Source organism: Podarcis pityusensis, assembly GCF_964106645.2.
Source record: "Podarcis pityusensis genome assembly, chromosome: 10".
Taxonomy (NCBI): domain Eukaryota; kingdom Metazoa; phylum Chordata; class Lepidosauria; order Squamata; family Lacertidae; genus Podarcis; species Podarcis pityusensis.
In genome coordinates, this window is record NC_138035.1 from 20,448,935 (window position 1) to 20,467,633 (window position 18,699).

At 43.2% G+C, this 18,699-nt stretch overlaps 1 protein-coding gene and 1 long non-coding RNA gene across 2 annotated transcripts in view; both read right to left on the reverse strand.

Moving 5' to 3' along the window:
• Positions 1 to 959: 959 nt before the first annotated feature.
• On the reverse strand, positions 960 to 5,036 carry LOC308457619. The gene is made up of 2 exons (XR_013977043.1): positions 4,322 to 5,036; positions 960 to 4,209 (listed from the first exon to the last, which is right to left on the reverse strand). It is a non-coding gene; the product is annotated as an uncharacterized lncRNA (long non-coding RNA).
• Positions 5,037 to 9,072: 4,036 nt separating this feature from the next.
• TMTC1 (transmembrane O-mannosyltransferase targeting cadherins 1) overlaps positions 9,073 to 18,699 on the reverse strand; it is a 135,229-nt gene continuing 125,602 nt past the window's right edge. Inside the window, exons 15-20 of the mRNA XM_081024001.1 lie at positions 17,378 to 17,513; positions 16,627 to 16,771; positions 15,082 to 15,219; positions 14,006 to 14,128; positions 13,234 to 13,311; positions 9,073 to 12,134 (exon numbers count right to left, since the gene is read on the reverse strand). Coding sequence (XP_080880127.1) covers positions 12,000 to 12,134; positions 13,234 to 13,311; positions 14,006 to 14,128; positions 15,082 to 15,219; positions 16,627 to 16,771; positions 17,378 to 17,513 — 755 coding nt within the window. The 3' untranslated portion in view covers positions 9,073 to 11,999. The remainder of the gene's footprint in view (positions 12,135 to 13,233; positions 13,312 to 14,005; positions 14,129 to 15,081; positions 15,220 to 16,626; positions 16,772 to 17,377; positions 17,514 to 18,699) is intronic.

An 18,699-nucleotide genomic window follows, 5' to 3' on the forward strand; every position in this document is an offset into this window, starting at 1 on the left:
TTAGTGCACCCAAATGGGTTCCCAGAGTGATTGCAGCTAGTTTACCCCTTCTCTGGTCCTGCTGATGAGCTAAAGATCCACCACACTCAGATTGGTTCATATTGAACTTCCCCCATGCAAATGTGTTCATGGAGACATGTGGAAAATTCGTGTAAAATGGGCTGCATGTGCAGAAAACTGGCAGACATCTTGGAGCAGTAGGATTCGGTTCTGTAAGAAATATGAGGTTTTCAATAGTTCTCAAGTTCTCAGTTTGGGGAGGCTAAGGTAAGGTCCTTTCAATCACTGCCATGCCCCACTGTTATTTAAATAATTACTTCCACTCACATGGGGTCATTTTCTCTGTAAGTGTTGCCCCAAAGTTGCAGAGTTAAATGGAAACCATGAAATGCAAAGCCCCAACTTTTTCATCATAGAATGACATTTTTGCTGAAGCCCTGCAACTTCTGGTAATATGGATTTCTGGGTATTCTCTGTGCAGGGCATCTTGTACCCTTAAGTAGGTGTGCGTACTAGCTGGCTCCCAACTCCCATCTACCCCAGGCAGCATATCTAATGGTGGGGGATGATGGGAACTGTAGTCCAGAGCATCAGGTTGGGGAAAGCTGGTATGCTGCATTAATAGTGAAGAATTGCTACATTTGTGCTACTCCCCATAATGCATATGTTCATGATGATTGGCCTGTATGAGAAACAGGGCTTTTTCTGTGGTAGCCTCTTGTAAATGGAATTCTCTGATGGAAGATACACCAGATAGGCTCCACTGGCCCTTTAGAATGACCATGAAAAAGAACTTTTCTGCACTGTGAGTTACTAGGAGTTAAGACGACTTTTAGATATTTCCTTTTCATTGGAATCTTTGTGTTTGCTTCTATTTGGTGATTTCTTTAAATACACTGCAGCCCTCTCAATCACACACATGAAAGAACACAATGAAAGATTCAACTGCACCAGGCTAATTGAAAAGCAGTCTGGCAGAAGGAACTCAGACACGTTTATATTGTTTTTATATAAAATAGACATCTATATACATTTGCTTTGTTTAAAGACTTCTTTGATCATAACCTCTGTAGGCAAAATTCATAATTTGACAATGAAAATAAAGGACCTTTCAAAATCCTGTTATCACTGACATACATCCCACTGCTAAATTGTGCATTTAATTGATGGAACAAAAACAACTGATAGTTCATAAAGGCAAAAGTGATGGAGACAAAAGACAGAGAAACACCACAGCTATGCAAAATTAACTTCTGCTTGTTGAAGTAGATTAACGGCATCCAGTTTCAGCAGAGAGATTTCTATATTTTCATAGAAGCCACAGCCGTGACCCAGAGACTTTTTCAGAAAAAAATAATTTTCAAACAAATTCATATAAACATCACAAGGAAGTTCAGCACATATTTTCAGAGATTACCATCATCAATGGTGACACTTTTCAAACACCATTAACAGCCAAAGCAGGTTTTCTTGTTGCTGCTTGTTATTAAGTGTACATAGAAGCAGGCTGCTTACTTGATAAAACTATTGCACATCCCCCTTAAGGCAAAAAGCCCTTTAGGACTAAATTTTCACAGATGAAAAAGCAGGTGAGCAATAAGCCGAAGTGCAGTGCAACTGCAAACAAGAACCAAGATACAGAAGGACCATGGCAGGTTCTTAAATGAATCAATCAACTTATAGGCTGTGAATCAATGAATCAATCAACTTATAGCTTCCCAGAGGTGGTGTTGGGAAAACTCACATGGCCTGCAACATTAAGTTTGTTCTGAGTCCCACCAAGGTTGCTTGTCAAATTGATTTTGAAATTTTCATACCACTCAGTGCTAAGGGACGGATTCAGCTACCCCATTCCAGTAGTGAAAGGACTCCCAGAAGCACAATATAACATTCCCACCCATGCATCTCCCCTGAATCTGCTCTGGAGGTTCGTGAGAACCCCTAGATCAGTGCACCCCAAAATGTGAGGTCATTCCTTCAGGCAAGCAGAAATGCTTGTGCTGATGGGAACCATCTTCTTAGCACTACACTGAATTCCAGCCCATACCTTTGCCACAACTAGGCCCCACCCACCAACAAAAGCATAAGAAAGTGCTGATGCACTAGGCACATGTTCATCTTGTTGCAGTTGTCATGGGCACCTATTGGTGGGAGACCTTAGCTCGGTGATAGGGCACATCTTGCATGCAAAAGGTCTCCATTTCAGTCCTGGGCACCTCTAGTTTTAAAAAAAGGACCAGGTTGCTATGAGAGCTGAAATGCAGGTATCTCTCTAAACTTGCACATAAGTGATGCAATGCAGTTCTCCAAACGAATGATGTTTACAGAGATGCATGTATTAGGGGAAAGTGTGCATTAAAAAATCAATATATAAGTAAAAAAAAAAAAAAACAGAAATGAAATTGCTTGCAAAAATGTGTATAAGAAATTATAAGAAATTGCTTCCAAAAATGTGTATTTTAGTCAAAACTGCATGCAAATTTGTGTTTATCAGGAGAGATACACACTAAAATAATTTTTGTGAGGATTCTTTTTTTTTTAAATGAAATTAGGAAATTGCTGCAGAAAGTGAAGAACTAAATTCAAGATTTGACAAATAAGAAGAGCAAAGAACAGAAATTAATAGATTCCTCCATCCCTACATGAGACCCCCAGGCAGCTGCTGTCCATCAGAACAGACATACTGGGCTAGATGGAACAATGGTCTGAAGACAGTTTCTTATGTTCGTATGAATGGTGTCCATAAAATGTAAGACATTTTTCACCCCTACCCTGTACCTGGTGCAGTACTGACATTTTAAATTCAAGATGCCACAGATAGATCCTGGGACCTTCTATATAGGGGGAAAAAACACATGTATTCCATCTCTCAGCAGGCCCTGGAGCTTACTGTCAAATCTTTTGTTGCCATAGCCACTTAGGAGAAAGACCTAGAAATTCCTAGCACTTCCCTGTGTTCTGCAAAGCAGGATCAATAGGCATGAGAAATCTGCTTTTCAGGGGGACTCCCCTCCCTATTGTTGATCTTCTGTTCAAGGAAACATGCATGTGCTTCAGAGGAACCCTAAGAGTCCCTAAGGACAGTAGTTTGAAGACTACAGAGAGAACCACCTCTACACAGGCACACACATCTGGCACACCAATTCATGCTGTACTGCTCTAGATGTTGCTGCACTACAACTCCCTCGCCATACTGGTTGAGTGTGATGAGAGTTGTAGTCCAACAACATCTGGAGAGCCTCAGGTTTTCTATCTCTGGGCTACGTGAATGCAGCACTTTGAAGACCTCAGGAAAATGAACTAAGAACAAGGGGGGGGGGAGTACACAGAGGTCCTGCTATTCAAACGCCCGTTATAGATAAATTCACTTATCCAAACACAAGGAATTAATACCCAAACCTTGCTATACATACCGCAGGTTCAGATCTCCAAACTGCCAGACCTGCGTGTAGTGGTGTAAACAAATCAACAGACTTAAAGAAGCTTCTTTTGTGTGTTTTGCTGGTCCGTGGCAGTTGTTTCATCAGAAACCATGATGAGAGGGAGGGAGGGAGAGGGACCAGATGAATAAGAGAACATTTTGCCCTTCCTTGTTAGCTTTTTGCAAGGTTTCAGAGGGTTTTCACATCATTTTATGGTCAAAATTCCATGGTTGGGAACACATTAGAAATTTCCCCATAGGAATCAATGAAAATTGTCAAATCATTATGCAAATGCTCACCTAACAAATATTTTCCTGAGAGCACATTGCGTTCGGATAGCAGGACCTGTGCGTATGCTATTTGTAGACTGGAGCAATAGAATTTCCCCCTCCTTAATAGCTTGCTTTCCTTTTTAAATAAAATATAATCCTAGTCTTCACAGTGACACAGGGAAGCAGGAGCGCCCTTTTCAATGACTTGCCACTTGATATGATACTGAAATATATATAATCTCCATACCCTGAAATTTTATCCTATTCCCTCAGAGCCATCCCTTCCTTTTGGATTTGGCTAGCGTCTGTCTGTACAGGTCTACTTTGAAAACAGTACTTAAGCAATATAAGAAGAAAACTGCCAAGCAACACCATTATTATCTGTAATGCAAAAAAGGTGTCCATAATACATGCTGTGCAGGCTAAGTATATGGCAGTAGCAGGAAAGGAGCCAGAGTATTTATAGCTGCATTACGTCGGTGAGCTATGAGAAAAAAAGAGAGAGGAAGAGCTGCCTTATATCTAATAATAATAATAATAATAAATTTTATTTATATCCCGCCCTCCCCAGCCGAAGCCGGGCTCAGGGCGGCTAACAACACTAAAATAGTGCAACATTATAAAAACATCAAATCTATGAGAACAAGATCAATTTTATTACCAATTAACCTGCTCTATTAGTTCAGCAGAAGTGGGAGAGAAATCCATTGTAATGTAATTAGACAAATATGAATCCTTATTTAAAAGTGAGCCTTTCACCAAGACTTTCCGGATTCACCTAGCAAAGGGGCCCGAATCAGACCATCAATGGAACCATTCCTGTTATTAAAAAATTAACACACATGATTCTCTTGTGTATATAGAGTTTGGTAAAACTGCAGTCACGGCATTGGGAGACAATACACAATTAAATGAATTGCTGCATTAGTTGGCATGAGGTTTTAAGCCTATAAACTGTTACTGCAGGAAAGGTGCAGCAGAACAAGAAGTATAATCCTAAAGAGTGTTCATCTCTTTTCTCCAGAAATACTACAACTTGTCTGATCCCAGCTGCATTTCCAAAACATGTCAACTGCATTGACTATTTTATATACCGTATTTTTCGCCCTATTGGACGCACCGGCCCATAGGACGCACCTAGTTTTCAGGGGGGGAAATCAAGGGGGGGAAATATGATATCCCCCCCCCCCGCAGCTCTGGGAGCAGCGGACAGGCTGCACGCAGCCTGTGCGCTACTCCAAGACCTTCTCCCTGCTTTTGCGGGAGGTGGCGGAATTCCGCCACCTCCCGCAAAAGCCCACAGGAGCCATGCGCGACTCCTACGGGCTTTTTGACCAGGAGGGAAAAGGGACTGAAATGGCCAGTCAGTGGCAGAATCCGTGACCAGGGAGAAGAGTCGGTGGAGGAAGATTGGAAGAAATTCAAAGACTATCTGCAGAAACATTGCAAAATTAAAGAATGTTAGAGTGATGTTGGATTAAAAATAAGTGGCTTCCAGCTGTACAAGATTTAAAGTTATATATAGATTAAGATTAAGGATTAGGATTAAAAAAGTTAAAGGAAATGGAAATTTGGTTTTTAAGAGGTAAAATTTAATGTTATATTATATTAAGATTAAATATTGGGATTAAAAAAGAGGGAAAGAAATTGCTGGACAAACAATTTGAACTGGAATACAAAAGAGGGAGGTACGAGGAGGTCCAGAAAATAAGTAAATTTAAAAATGGAGATGAAAAGGTGGTATTGTTTTTAATTGTTTTCTTTTTTTGTCTTTTGTTTTTTTTGTTGTTGTTTTTTTTTGATTATGTATTGTGTATTTTTGAATTGTGTATTTCTTTTTTATTTTTAACTTTCTATTGATGTGTTCTTTTTATTGGAAATCTTAATAAATATCATTAAAAAAAATAAAATGAAATGGCCAGTCAGTCCCTTCTCCCTCCTCGAGGAAAAGCCCCCAAGAGCGGCGCGCTCTTCAAAGGGTGCGCGGCTCCTGCGGGCTTTTCTACGCGGTGGGGGAATTCCCCCCCCGGTAGAAAAGCCAGCAGAAGCCGTGGAGCCCCTTTAAAGAGTGCGCGGCTTTTGCCTGCTTTTGCGGGAGGTGGGGGAATTCCCCCATCTCCCGCAAAAGCCCACCAGGAGGGTTGGAGAATAGCGGGAAGGCGTCGCACGCCTTCCCGCTGCCCCCCATCCTCTGGGGCTGGCCATGGGGGAAGCGCTGCTTTCCCCCCCGCCAGCCTCAAAGCCGGGTCGGAGAGTAGCGGGAAGGCCCCCCATCCTCTGGGGCGGGCAATGGAGGAGGCACTGCTTTCCCCCACCGCCAGCCTCAAAGAGCAGACTCTCCTGGCTTCAGCGGAAGCAACGCAAAGCCTCCGGAGCGCAGGCTTCGGAGGCTTCGCGTTGCTATCGCTGAAGCCAAGGAGCCTGCATTCGCCCCATAAGACGCACACACATTTCCCCTTCATTTTTGGAGGGGAAAAAGTGCGTCTTATAGGGCGAAAAATACGGTATATTGCATTAATATCCTGCCTTCCTCCAAGGAGCTCGAGGTGGCATACATAGTTCTCCCGATTTTGTCCTCCTCCCGATTTTATCCTAACAACAACCCTGAGAGGTAAGTTAAACTGAGAGCGAGTGGCTGGCCCATGCCATAATTGTGGCTGGGTAGCAGATGCAAAAGGAAATTTATTCTGGGTTGGGGGGTATGAAAGAAGACAGCATCCACTTCTGCTTAGTGACTGCAAAATCTTAACGTATTGAGGAATGTACACGGCTTGAAAGTGGCTTGCTTTGTTTTAGGAGGGGTTGGTTTTAACCCCTGGGAAAAGCAGCTGTGAGCAAGCTGGATTAAAAGTAATTTTCGCCATCAGACTTGCAAGCCAAAACATGTAAAAGTGAAGACAGAAAGGCTGACAGGAAAAGATTGTGACATGGATGCCTTTTAGTTAAGACTAACTCATATGACGGCTCTGATGGGCATCCTTGGGTTGTATTCAATTGTTACTCTAGAGTAGATCCACTGAAATTAACAGGGCTAAGTTAGTAATAACCATGATTTCAATGCATCTACCTCTGAGTAAAAGTTCATGGACTACAATCCTTTAATACTATTTCAGGTCTAATGTACAGAGGGACCACTATCTTTTCTGCAGCCACAATGGATTTTGGATGGTTTCTGATTACATGTACAAATCTGCCCAAATCTAAAGCCTTCCCTTCATCAGCTCTCTCTGCCTCCTTTTGAGATTCAGAGTGATATTGTGTGAGTTGAATGATTCCACTTACGGAACTTTTCTTCCTCTCCTTCTCTGTGCACACCCTGTGCCATTCCCCAAATCTACTCTGGAGGGGTGGGGTAACCCCCAGAGCATACTTGGGGGAGGGTGCCAGGGGAAGGAGAAAGTAGCATTGCACAAGCAGAAGTCGTTCCACTTGCACAGTTACGTAACCAAATACAACCCTAAGTCCCCAGTGTCAACACCTGGCAAAGGTAACGGGATGAATTAAAAAGTGGTAACCATACTAAGACAGGAAAGCTTTTCTTAATCATTATCATTAAACTAGCAAAACAAAAACAAAAAAAACTTGTATTATCTCAGATCAAGGAGACAGATTTTCAGGACGCCATTCCTTAAAAAAAAAAAGTGTTTTCCTTAAGTTATAAAAATAAACGCAATGTGTACATTCTGGATCTATGCAGCTGATATGTAGAATGATAAATAATGATAATTATATTCAGTGCTTCTTTTTCTTAAAAAAATGTTTAGGGGTACTCTCATTTTGACTCAAGAAAATCTCCATTTTATAGTTAAAATCGGGGGGAAATAAATACAGTAAATGGACAAAAGTATGAAGATTCACAAAATGTTTAGGGGTATGTGTCCCTCTGCGTTCCGCCAGGAAAAAAAGGACTGCTTATCTTGTTTTACAAATCTAATTTCTTCTTGTCTTTCAGTTCTCAGATATGTTACAATTAGGTTTCTAAGTATTATCAAGAAGTATTGGCTTACAGGGAAAGCTATAGGGGCTGCAATCCCATACTCACTCACCTGGGTCTGCTCAGTGAGACTAACTAGAGAGTAGAAATGTATAGGATTGCACTGTAGAGTATGGATGCTTGAAAATGAAATATACATTTGTGGCACTGTAGGTCTCCAAAGACTATGGTACAGATCCAGCTGCAGTGAGCAAATCATAAGTTAGGCACAACTTGTTCCGTTGTTTTCAGTGGGCTGGAGTCACACCTTATGCCAAAATCACAAGTGCATTTTAATTATCACTGGGGAAAGAGATTTTAATTTTCACTCTGGATTTTTCTCTCACTCCAGCTAATGCAAATCTTACTTTTCAAAAGTTATGCTCCGCTGGTTTTTAAATGTCACTGCAACCCTTCCCCGACCAGCTACTCTAGTTGCAAATCTATGTAGATTGCCCTGCAACTAGACTGGGATATCATCATACACAAATTCTTGTCACTTTCCATATACCACTTTTTTTTTTACCATACTTTCTACCACCCATTCTCCAGTGAAACTGTAAAGTTGCCTTGCCAGTTTTTCTTTCCTTCTCCCTTACTGAAGTAATTAGTGTGTGCTGCATGTACGTACAGTGGTACCTCGGGTTACATACGCTTCAGGTTACATACACTTCAGAAATAGTGCTTCAGGTTAAGAACTTTGCTTCAGGATGAGAACAGAAATTGTGCTCCGGCAGCGCAGCGGCAGCACGCGGCCCCATTAGCTAAAGTGGTGCTTCAGGTTAAGAAGTTTCAGGTTAAGAACGGACCCTCAAAACGAATTAAGTACTTAACCCGAGGTACCACTGTATATGTCAGTTTCACTGGAAAGCAGAGAGGGCAGGCACAGTGAGGAAAACATGCATTCATGAGATTGATAAGCATTCCTCACCCCCCACCCCAGTATCAATTTCTCTGTAGAACACAGGTGGGGGTAGTGCAATAAATATTTATGGATGAAACTGACAGCGCTTCTCCCGCGCTTTGGTGCAGGGAGGAGAGATGAGAATGTGAAAAACGCATCCCAAATGTGTTTAATTCGAGAGAGACAGATAAAGGTAGGCGGAGGATTAAAAATGCATGTCAACTAGAATGCATCAGTTCACAGGTGATAAAAAAAAAACCCAGGAAGGTTGGAAGGTGATTGTAAATCCATATTTCTCCATGGCTGTCAATCAATTTAAATGACTGATACAAGCACATTTAAAAATTGTATTCCTGTCTCCCCCAGGCATCGCAGCAATGGGAGTAAAGTTCATGCGGATGGATGTGAAATCTGTCCAGCACAAGTTAGATCAGAGCCTAGGTGCACAATCTACCAATGAGTTATATCAATGGGGTTTGTTCAACAGAACTTCATGCTGGATTGTATTGTGTCTCCCACAATAGTTTTACTGAGAATATCTATAATCATTGGGCTTACACGCTTTGCCAAGAACAACAACATTTAAAGGCATGCTAAAAGAAATGCAGGTGATAAAATGGACTTTAGATAAAAGTTAACCAACTTCAGCTGCCTTGAGGCCAAAAATTAACTGCTGGAAAACTATTCCCACCCCCAAACCCCTCTAGATTTTTGCCCCACCCTGAAAGCTCAGGGTGGTACAAAAAATTTAAGCAAGCAAAGGGACATTTACCAGTAAATCTTTAAACCTATTTCTGCATCTCTTGATGCCCCATCATATCTACTCTTTTCAGCATTCTTAACTTGTGAAGTGTCTTGCTGCATTTGCCGTCACATCAACCACATGTAATAAGTAAGCGCTATACACATTTCACAGATGGGGAATGGGAGCTAACACACAATGACTTGCCCAAGTCCATAGCAGAAGTGCGACTTGAACCCAGGCCTCCAAACTCTCAACCCACTGGGGCACACTATCTAATTATTAAGGCCACTCAGAGTAATGATATTTTTTTCAATAAAGATATTGAGGTCCACTTCCTTTGCCACTCTAGAATGCCTTGAGGCATTTAACAATTTCTGCCAAAGTTTCCTAAGCTGCCCTTTTGCAGACAACAGTGATTAAGTACTGGCAACCAGCAGCCACCAAATAGTGCATATGTGGGGGGAAGGTATTGCCCTGCCAAATGATGAGCATCTGCCATTCTCCAGATTCCTTAAAATGTGGTAAATTACCAAACAAAGGGTGCAGAAAGTAGTTACATGCATATCGCGATTAAATTATTAACTGGTAAACAGTCATCAGTATTCGTTTGACAGAAACTCTAAAACAAAACAGACACAATCCTCATTGAGGCCAATGTCTAGCAAGAGGTAGGAACAAGTTGGACTACAGCGCTTTGTGTTTTAGTAAAGCGTTCGCTGCCTGTTTCTTGGCTGCAGACTTGTTCGCATAGCAGAGGTCTTGCTGACGGAGGGCCTCTTTACGTGACGTCATGAACCCCGTCAATGCACACGACGTCTGAGCTCTTTATCGAGCATGCGGAATCCTCGTTTTAGTAGGATTTAACTTTATTCAATCAATGGAGCAAACAAGGATTGAGAAGACAAGAATCTTTAGAGCTCTGAGGCATCTGAAATATGCTCTGAAGAGGGGGTCACCAATGTGGTGCCCTTCAGACGCTGTTGGACTACAAATCCTGTCATCTCCGAACAATGGCCATACTGGGTAGGCCCGACGGGAGTTGCACTCCAGCAAAATCTGGAGAGCACCATGTCGGCCACCCTTTATAGGCTAGAAATATTAACAACTATTCACATACATTCCCCCTCTGTGGTTGCTACCTTCTCTGGCTTCATAAAAATAAGAGCAACATCCACAAGTTTAGCTACATTCCCAGTAGTGAAAGATATCACTTATGCTGCAGAGAAAAGTTAAATAAATAACGCTCAAAAATAAACACCAAATCCCTGTGAGCTTCCTTCTTCTCTACCATATTTATCTTTTATCTCATTTTTTATTCAGTGGGAGAAAGAGAATATCCATATGGAGATGGGCAGAATAGGCCTCAAAATCCCTTTCTTCACTCACTCCCCTGTGCCTCGTGCACAAATCAAGTCCAAAGACCATTGGAAAATGATCCCATCATCTCTGTCTTCAGCTGAGATCTAAAGAGCCACTGGTGTGTGCTTAGTGGACCTTCTAAGGCCTTCCTTCCTTCCTCCTTTGGAGGAAATTCAGTTCATTGGCTTTGCACACAGACAGGTTCAACCCTCACCATCTCCAGGTAGGACTGGGAATGTCCCCTGTCTGAAACCATGGAGAGCTGCTGCCAGTCAGTGTAGACAATACTGGTCCGACTCAGTATAAGGCAGCTTCCCATATACTCCCAACAACCTATTGTGCCACTACCTTACAAGCTGTCCTGAAAACTTAGGCTTGCTCCTGAGGTCAGCCTCTGAGGCAAAACAAGGGTCTATGATTTGGGGGGGGGACCCAGTGTGCATGGGTTCAAGCGCAACTTGGGACCCTAATATCATTGATATGGGAATAAGCCATATGACAGGGGTTTTCCAGAGCTGTTTCCCTCCGTTCCCCCATCTGGCGCTTTCGTTCTCTACGAAAACAGCAACCACCCTGTTATTTGGATCGAAGAAAAGCAGAGCTACTAAACTTCTAACACTGTGTGAGACCTTCAGTACAAACTGCAATGAAAAAGACTTTTCATATGAGTGACTTCTTCTGGAACTGCCCTCATGATCGAAATATTCAGCTGAGAGCTGGTTGCACCCACCTCCGCTTTGGGTGATGGAGAATTGCTTTCTGGGAAATGCAACCAAAATCCCTATTGGGGCCTAGAAGGGAGCTGCTATTTCTTTACCTCTTTGGCTGCTGCCCACTATCTTCTTGGCCAATCAGGTGCCTGGCTTTGGTAGGCCTCTATGGTAAAATATTCTTTATATCAAGACTGAATGGTGGGGGCTGCCTCCTCCGTTCCTTGCTGAATCAGGCCACTGTTTCACTTCTCATAATCATCCCAGTGCTTGATGATGATGATGATTTTTAACAAGTGAGAGACATGGACGTTATATAAGCATTTCCTACTGTCAGCACTAATGGAAAGTAGCATGAGGCAAACCCAAATATAATTCTGGATTATGATGAGCTTTGCGCCCATCCTTCGGCTCATCCATAGAGAAGCAGCAGGACTCCCCATAGCTTTCTGGCGACTCCAGCATGATTCCCATGTGCACCCTTCTTAGTCTGGGTCACCACTGCCTCCCCGCTAGGTCCTTTAAGTTCACTTCTGTCTTGTGTGGGCTTCGGGGCTTCCACAGTTTCTGCTCATCTCCAGGAGACATTGCACTCCACTGGCTGTCCCCCATTTTTATCCCCTCTCTTGAACTTCCTGCAGCCGTTTCTCCAAGCGATCCAGTTTAGCCAGATTCTCTTTCAGAAGCTTGCTGTTTGGAACCAGCTGCAAAGCTTTCTTATAATAGCCACGTGCCATGATGTAGTTGCCCTGCAGAAGGAAAGGGGGAAGGAGGAAATCATAGCACCCGTTGCAAAGCTCCTGTTGCTGAAATGCCATTCCTAACAGCCCTGTCCTAGTCTCACACGCCAATAGCTACAAATGTGCTGACAGAACCAGCATGGAATTGTGCAATAGTGAAGAGGTGTAGCCTAGTGGCCAGGACACCAAACTTTGTCCCTGGTTCAGATTGACAAAGTAGGAACTACGCAGACCAAAGTCTCAGGTGGTTGTTGTGCAGAGGAATCTGCGCTATAGAAAGCCAGTGTAATTTACGCTGGGGTAAATTATGCAAGTGTAATTTCCCCCAATTCCAAACGCCTTTCAGGAGCAGGGCTACTGTCAACCAAGCCAGCCTGAGCCTGGAAGATGGAATACAAGCCTTTAAAATAATTCATTTTTGCCAGGTTAACTTCTGTGGAGTTTCTAGGTCCTATGACCAAACTGAAAGGAGTTTGGAATAGGGATAAGTCCCCGACTGCTGGCTTGCCCCCCTCCACACCACATCCTTTTTGCAGGGACTTACTCAACCCCTAGGGGACGTGAACGGCGCTATGGGTTAAACCACAGAGCCTAGGGCTTGCTGATCAAAAGGTCATCGGTTCGAATCCCCGTGACGGGGTGAGCTCCCGTTGCTCTGTCCCAGCTCCTGCCAACCTAGCAGTTCGAAAGCACGTCAGAGTGCAAGTAGATAAATAGGTACCGCTCCGGCGGGAAGGTAAACGGCGTTTCCGTGTGCTGCTCTGGTTCGCTAGAAGTGGCTTGGTCATGCTGGCCACATGACCCGGAAGCTGTATGCCAGCTCCCTCGGCCAATAAAGCGAGATGAACGCCGCAACCCCAGAGTCACTGGTCACGACTGGACCTAACGGTCAGGGGTCCCTTTACCTTTTCACTCAACCCCTTCTGAGCCTTACACCATCAAAGTACACTCTGAATAGAATATTCTAATATATATGCCAAAATGAGTGATTTGATGGACCTCCGACTCCTTTCTTAACCCTGCCTAATTATCTCTGAATCACTTTCTTCCCTTCTTTGTTCCTCAGCAAAGGACCACATCCATTGGCAGAGCTTGCAAATCTTCTTACCTTGATATGCTCAATCCCTCCCATGTTCATCCAGGCTTGTGCTTGTTCCGGGTTGAAGTCTACAGCAACTTTATAGCTCTAAATTAACATGAAAAACAAAACAAAGCCCAAATGTTGGAACAGTCCTGCCCACAGTGTGGAAACTCAAGAGAGGCCAGTAAAGGAATGTCACTAACATGCCTTTCTGAAATCTCCTCAGAGCTACAAGTGATTTCAAAAACTGCTTCACAGTCTTAGGTGCTTACAATAGGATGGTACCATTCCGTTAAGGCTCTGAAAAGCTATTTCTTGGGAGAGCAGGTGGGGGAGGCAGGGGCACAGATTGCAAACTAGAACCTCGGGAGGTTATAATGCTTGCACTGAATTGGAGGAGAGTATTATGAATCATAGAGATTTTAGAAAGGAGTGTCAGCAACATTCCTCCAGAAGACTGGGTAATAAAACACGTGCTTGATCATAGGAACGAGGACACACAGTGCTGAATCTTAAACAGACCAGATTTACAGGATGTCTGCCTGCATCTCTGGCTTCACCCCTTTGCCACATAAATCAAGCAGCAGTTTCAGGGCACCCAACTGGGGGAGCAGGGATACAGGATTGCTAAAGTGCCTTCTTCATGGGGCACCCCATTTGCCTCATCATCCTCAGCTGTGTGGGGGCCCACCAGTATGTATACCAACCAATCTGAAGAGCTGTGTGCTACATTAAATGAAACAGGTGGCTGGTGAGTTAAGACAGCCATGTGGTTTTTAATTATTATTATTATATTTACCTCAAAAGCTTTGTCCAGGTGATTTTGTTCTCTTAGCTGGTTTCCTTTAGTGAAAAAGAGTTCTGATATGACTTTGGGGTCCTTTGGTTTCAGCTGTAGAGCTTTGTCTATGGCTTCAAGCGCCTTAACAAACACACAAACAATGATAAATATGGGTCATTTGAGCAGAACTCCTATAATATTTTGATATTTACTCTTAAGTGCTGATTCACACATGTTTTTAGGTGTACACGTAAACACATGTAATGTGTGAATGAGACACATTTGTATCATACAGGTATTCTCATCACAGAACCAGAACTGGCTGTGGTTTTCTGACAAGTGTCCAGCCGGTCACAAACTTGGTTTTGCTTCTCCACAATGTGTGGAACAGATCCAAAGTCAGAGGTGAACATGGGTGAAAATGCTTTTGCAGACTTCATAATATTTTGTCAGTAGTCTGTACCTTGATGTTCCTGTCCCCTTTTAACACTGAGGAAAACATCCCTACTTCATACTGAAAGCACCAATATTTTTGTTCTTGGACATACAACCCTTCCCTTTGCTGCACTACTGATCAGGCAATTTGTGTAGCTAATTGGTGCCATTTTTTTTCTGGCAAGAAAAGTAACATTTCACCAGCAGTTGGATCCTCAGTACCACTTGCTGAAGGAAGTTGGAAAATGGAGTCTCTCCTCTACTTCTCCAGAAAAGTCTCTTCTGAGAATCAGGGAACCCTACTGGGTAAGATTGGTGGTTGATGGGAGGTTGATGGGAGAGGGTGGAATTACATCAAACTAGGCAGAGTTGAGGATGGTCTCCTGAACATCTGGAGAGGCTTCTTGAGATTGCTGAAGGAAGGAGGGGATGAGAAAAACTCATTCCAGCAGCTTTCTTCTGCAAACGGTTCTTAGACCCAAGCTGAGATCTTAACACTCAGTGACAATACGTGCACAAAGCCACATGATGTCTGGGTTGGCTTAAGGGTTATTGCTATACATCATTTTAGGACTAACTCCACCTGATGGGTGGACAAAGACTGATCTCCTAACCAAGTGCTTTGACTGGAAGATTTCCCACCAGAGCAGCATTCCTACCTTGTTGTAGTTCTCTTGCTTGCTGTAGATGGCTGACAAAAGGCGGTAGCACTCCAGGCATTCTGCCTCCTCAGTCACAATATGATTGGTCATTTGTTCCGCTTCCTTGGTTTGCCCCATCATTGCTAAAACTTGAGCCTACCAAAAAAACCCAAAACAAACAAACAAACAAACAAACAAACCCTAAAAGGTGTTCTGATTGGAGGACCTCATATTTACAAGCATTCTGTGTCATCACAGGAGTTTATAGGATGACTTTCCAATTCTATCAGAACGCCTCACATACCGATGGCAACTAATCAAAGGCATCTCCCAAAACGATACCTCTGACATGATCTGTCTCCCTTTTTCTCTTTTACTGAAGAAGAACAGGATATTTTAATGCTATCATCACCACAGAGGGGTGTCTGTGGAGGGGATATATTTATTCAAAATGTCCAGCCAACCAGATTGGTAGCTGGGTTCCTACTGAGGATATTTGGCAAGCCAACGTGACAGTGATGTGGGATTGAGGAGTGGAGTGATCATTTTGTGGTATTATGGCAGCGGACAAAGCTGCATTGCAACTTTTGAATAAATGTTTACTTTAATTTTAAAAAATATTTTTTGAAAAAGGGGAATGACTTTTCAGTGAGTGAGCATTGCAACACTGGAACCTCACTGGATGAGATGTTACGATGGAGAAAGCCACACACCTCAACTCAGGGAGTGGGCACCAGAGCTGAATGATAATAATCTGAACCCCTGGCTGGTTTATATGGGAGCAGGCCATTTTTCAAATGCTCTGGTCTTAGCCCATTTAGAACTTTATAAGGCTAATGCCAGCACTTTGAATTGAGCCCAGAAGCAAGCTGACAGCCAGTCAAGATCTCTAAGTACCAGCATTACAGTTGTTTAGACTAGCTGCTGCCAAGGCATTGATAGTCAGATCACTTCTCAACATCAGCTTTGGGAAACTTGGACTCATATACTCCTTCCACATTCCTCTTCCAGCATGGCTGCAAGGAAGAAATCAGAAGCTTGCATTTTTTCTTAGAATGACCACAGTTTAATATTACATCCAAACCATAAGCTGTGGTTAATTTTAACTATGGTTTGTTGAAACAAGCCAACTTCTTAAGCTATAGTTTGAAGTTGCCTTGTTTCAACAAACCATAGTGACTATTAGCGACAGTCTGTGGGGTTTGAACGACACAGCAAGCTGTGCTTAACTGAAAATAGAAGCAGGAGTCTCCAAACTCTTCTTCATAGTCATGCTGGAAGAAAAGTGGGAGTGTGCAAACCCAAGGCTTGGGGATGGCTCATTCTCATAATGCAAAACCATGGTTTAGCGGTACATCCAAACAGTCCACTTCCTCTCCCAGACCTAACTGCAAGCGGAAGCAACTGCAAAGCTGAAATCCACTGACCTTCACAGAGTCAGGAGTAGAGGAACTGTTCCTTTGACATGGAAGGACAGTTGCCCTTTCTATGGTTCCAGTGGTCAGTATGATATAACTCCCCCTCCTCTGCCACACACACACACACACACACACACACACTCACCAGAGCCAGCCGAGTCTCCTTGTTGGATGGTTGAAGTGCTGCAGCTTCCCTGTACACCTTTAAGGCGTCTTCATATCTCCCTGTGTTATAATACAGAGCTCCAAGAGGAGACAATATTTCAGCTTTCCGTGCTACTTTCAGTGCCCTAAATGTTGGCAACCAAAAGGAGGGGAGCGGTGGAAACAAGGAAGCAAATAGCATGGATTGAAATGTGCCTGCTGTTAGGCTCCAAAACAAATACACGAGCAGTTATATAGGATGCTGCCTTATACAGAATCAGACAATTGGTTCTCCTAGCTCAGTATTGTCTATACCATTGGGATTGAGCTTGAGACCTTCTGCATGCAAGGCAGATGTTCTCCTACTGAGCTACAGCCCTTCCTAAGGTTCACAACAAGGCTTTCTGCCATCGGGGGGCAGGGAGGATATTTCATCCAGTCTTCCCCCTGCCCCTCCTTCTGTCATCATAATCTCTACTCCCCTCACCTATTGATGCCTTCCTTGTGGCTTTACTTCCATGGCAACAACTACATTATTCTGCATTTCAGGAAATAACCCAAATTACTACAGTTGCAATAAATGGCATGAGCCAAGTGCATTACGAAGTTATCGCTTACATCATTTGTTCAGAAAATTGGCATTTACATTTTCCTTTGTACATATCTGGGATTTCTTACAATTAGACGCCTTGAACCCCAAGAAAGGAATTTGACACTATAAAGTGGCACTCCCCCATCCTGCCTTGCCTTACCGTTTGTACCAAGTTTCAGCATCTTTGTTCTGCCCCAAGGAGCGGTACAGCCTGCCGAGGTTCACCATGGCCACATGATGATTGGGGCTAAGCTGTATGGCCTTCTGGTAGTGGGAAACTGCAGTCTCTGGAGATCCTAGGAAATAAAGAGGGTTTGGTTACGGCTTCTCTTTACATATCTTGCAAAGCTATTATAGATTCTGTTCGTGCTCATATATTTGGGAATGCATATGAAAACCAACCACACCTTCAAGAAGAGTCTGAAAAACTGTGTTCTTCAACCCTAGGTCACCTGCATCTCTTGCATTCTTTGTAGAACGTTTTAAACCCACCTTTCCTCCAAGGCAACCAGGATGCCACACATAGCCTTCAACACATAGCAAGGGACTATGAGACACTGGGCAGGGAGCTGAAGAGCTGCGTGGAGAACATGGAGAAATGCTATTGGGTGACAGAGAAGAGGCGGAACTACTCAACACCTACTTCGCCTCTGTCTTCACCCAAAAGGAAAGTGATGCCCAGCCTGGTGATAACAGAATAAATGATGTAAGGAGAGAGCTGAAGCCCAAGATAGGAAAAGAGGTAGTAAGGGAACATCTAGCTACTTTAAATGAATTCAAATCTCCAGGGCCTGATGAGCTGCATCCAAGGGTACTAAAGGAGCTTCCGGGTGTAATTTCACAGCCTTTGTCTTTGTCTTGGAGAACAGGCAAGGTCGCTACAGACTGGAGGTGGGCAAATGTTGTCTCCATCTTCAAAAAGATGGAAAAGGAAGACCCAAACAACTACCGACCAGTGAGCTTGACATCAATACTAGGGAAGGTCCTAGAACAGATAATTCAACAGTTGGTCTGTGAGCATTTAGAAAAGGATGCTGTGATTACTAAGATCCAGCATGGGTTTCTCAAAAATAAATCACGCCAGACCAATCTGATTTCTTCTTTTGATGGAATTACAAACTTGGTGGATCAGGGAAATGCTGTGGACATAGTGTATCTTGATTTCAGTAAGGCATTTGACAAAGTCCCCCATGAGGAAGCTGGTAAAATGTGGGTTGAACGAGGTAACTGTTAGGTGGATTTGTAGCTGGTTGACTGACCAAACCCAAAGAGTACTCATATACAAAGATTCTCCAAATACACACAAACATATTTATCCTCACAAAAACTATGTGAGAGAGGTTAGGCGGAGAGATGCTGATTAGTCCAAGGTTACCCAGTTCAACTTAAGAACCTTCAGAAAAGCCTGCTGGAGAAGGCCAATAGTCCAGCATCCAGTTCTCAAGTGGCCAACCAGATGCCTATGGGAAACCAGCCAACAGA